A 2,374-nucleotide genomic window follows, 5' to 3' on the forward strand; every position below is an offset into this window, starting at 1 on the left:
ATTTTATTGGGGGAGTGCATCAGCTCTTTAGCTCATGTCTGTGGAGGAGGGTGGTGGTCAGTAGTGAGGCGAGGGGGGTGTTGGGACTGAGAGGGCCGGCGGATGTGGTGAATCTGATGGCGGTGTGGGGGTTGAGCCCGGAGAAGGGGTTTGCGGCGCTGGGGGAGGGGGCGAGGGCGGTGGTGGTGAATGAGGGGATTAAGAGGCGCGGGTTTCGGGGGGTGGTGGATATTGTGAAGCCTGCGGAGGGTGGGGAGGAGGTGAGGAAGGGAGATGGGGATGGCGAGGGGGAGGGGGAGGGGGGAAATGGGGTAAAGGGTGGGAAGAAGCAGAAGCAGCAGCAGCAGCAGGGTCAACAGGGCCAGAAGAGGAAGAATGGTGGTGGCGGCGGCGGCCAGACGGGGGAAATGAGCAAGAGGCAGGCGAAAAAGATGAAGAAGGAGGCTTCGCAAGCAAAGGCCTAATAATACCTAGATCGCCGACTTTCTTCTTCTCGTGTACCATATCGACGGGCTGGCTGGGATTACGATACCCCTTATAGACATGGGACGGTGGGCAAAATTCGGGGCTTCAAACCACAAGAGACTTGCTCTTGTTTGTTCTCCATTGCTGTTCAGAAATCAAAGGCACCGGCTCCACCGGTGTACGGCGGCATAGCCAACGCACGCTATATACATTAACCAAGAAAAGCCCGACCGTCTCGCCGAACAAAACATCACGTACAACGGCACCATCGCCACAACACAGCCATTTGGTATCTAACCAGAAAACAAAAACAGTAAAGGGTATAGTCCGCACGCTCCATCCATCTTTTTTATCCCCACAGACTCTCGAGAGCCTACGTAATCGGCGCCACCGTCTGCTGCACCAGGTTCCCGAGATTCAGCTGGCTCGACAGCGTCAAGCCCGAGACGTTGATGGTGGGCCCCGCGCCGGCGCCGTTCGCAACTCCCGGGGTAGTCGGGGTGGGCGTCATGGCCGACTCGATCGGGATCAGGCCCGCCACGCCGCCAAAGGCGCCCGCGGGGTTTGAGGCGGGCGTGGCGACCGGGGCGTTGACGGTGCTGGGGAGGACGAGCGTGTTGGTCAGCGAGCTGGCGAGGACCGGTGGGGCGGCCAACGACGACGACGTGACTGAGTCGCCGACGGCTGAACTATCGGATACGGGTGCGCCGACGATAGGTACGGCGGTTGGGTTGGCGGCGGCTGGGGGGGCCTGGGAAGACGGCAGAGGTGCGAGTGAAGTTGAGGATGTCGAGTCGGAAAGCCCCGGCGGTGGAACGAGTCCAGGTTGGTTCGCTCCTCCTTGGCTCGGTAGTGGCGTGAGAGATGAACTCGTGCCCGCGGGATCAGAAGACGCGGCGGCCGGTGGATCAGAAGGCGCAGCGGCCGGGGGATTCGCCGGCGGGTTGGCGGGCGGATTAGCTGGCGGCGTGGCTGCGGGTGGGTTCCCAACTTCGCTGGTCTTGCGGGCGTCTTCCGGGACCGGAATCACCGTGACACCAATGCCCCCCGTGGCTACCACCACTGGAGGTGCCGCTCCCGAACCCGCACCCCCCGCGGGTGCCGCTGATGCCGACCCACCACCCGCACCACCGTCCACCGCGCCGTTGGCCAGACCCGGGCAGACAGTGACAGTGGAGGCAGCGGCCGTGACGGTCACGGTAACCGCCGTCGCATTTGCCACCTGGCCCGCGCCTCCACCTCCCCCGACGGTGATAGTTTGCTGTACCGTTTCCGTGACCGTCTGGGCGCCAGCTCCCAGGCGGTTTAACATGCTCATGAAGCCATCGGCAAGATTCACGGTGTTGGCGGGGGCATCCTGACGCCGGTTGTACGCAGCGGCCTACGGAGTTGTAAGTAAATGACTTGGTTATTTACGCCGAAAGCATTCCTTACCTGGGCGAATGATACGGAGCCCAGAATGATTGCGAGTGCGTGAACACGGAGCCTCATTCTGACTTGCGCCCCACAACGAGACGATTCTCGTGCCGTCCTCCGTTCGGCACTCTCGCGATGATCTCGAGCTGGAAATCGATTGGACCTGAGACCAGTCGTAACAGAAGACGTACAATCAGCCCGGGCGATCCCTCGACATACAAGCGGACCTAGTCGTCGTTTTTTGGGGCGAGCAGTGGTAGTCCGATGATGAGATCAAGAAAATGACGGGCGTTCCTGAATCGAGGCCAGCTTTCGGTGGCGTCAAAGGTGGAGGTGATAGACAAAGCAGCACTGCTGTATATAAATAAATAACTTGGGGTATCGATGTGTCGATGACCGCCAAGGAGAAGAAGGGAAGGGCACGCCTGGCAAAGAGTGTGTGGTTGAGGCGAAAAAACAAAGCGCAACAAACAGTGAAAGCACAACGGTTTGG

The 2,374-nt window shown here is 60.4% G+C and overlaps 2 protein-coding genes across 2 annotated transcripts in view; one reads left to right on the top strand and one right to left on the bottom strand.

Moving 5' to 3' along the window:
- The window catches only part of CHGG_01761 (uncharacterized protein), a gene marked incomplete at both ends in the record, with an annotated part of 2,603 nt that extends 2,139 nt beyond the window's left edge, over window positions 1-464 (top strand). The window contains one exon of the mRNA XM_001220981.1: window positions 47-464. Coding sequence (XP_001220982.1) covers window positions 47-464 — 418 coding nt within the window. The remainder of the gene's footprint in view (window positions 1-46) is intronic.
- Window positions 465-838: 374 nt separating this feature from the next.
- Window positions 839-1,956, bottom strand: CHGG_01762 (uncharacterized protein; the record flags this gene model as incomplete). Its single annotated transcript, XM_001220982.1, has 2 exons — window positions 839-1,846; window positions 1,900-1,956. 2 exons carry the CDS (start codon window positions 1,954-1,956, stop codon window positions 839-841), a joined length of 1,065 nt encoding a protein of 354 aa, XP_001220983.1.
- Window positions 1,957-2,374: the final 418 nt, after the last annotated feature.

The sequence above is a fragment of the Chaetomium globosum genome, genomic scaffold (assembly GCF_000143365.1).
Source record: "Chaetomium globosum CBS 148.51 scaffold_1 genomic scaffold, whole genome shotgun sequence".
Taxonomy (NCBI): domain Eukaryota; kingdom Fungi; phylum Ascomycota; class Sordariomycetes; order Sordariales; family Chaetomiaceae; genus Chaetomium; species Chaetomium globosum.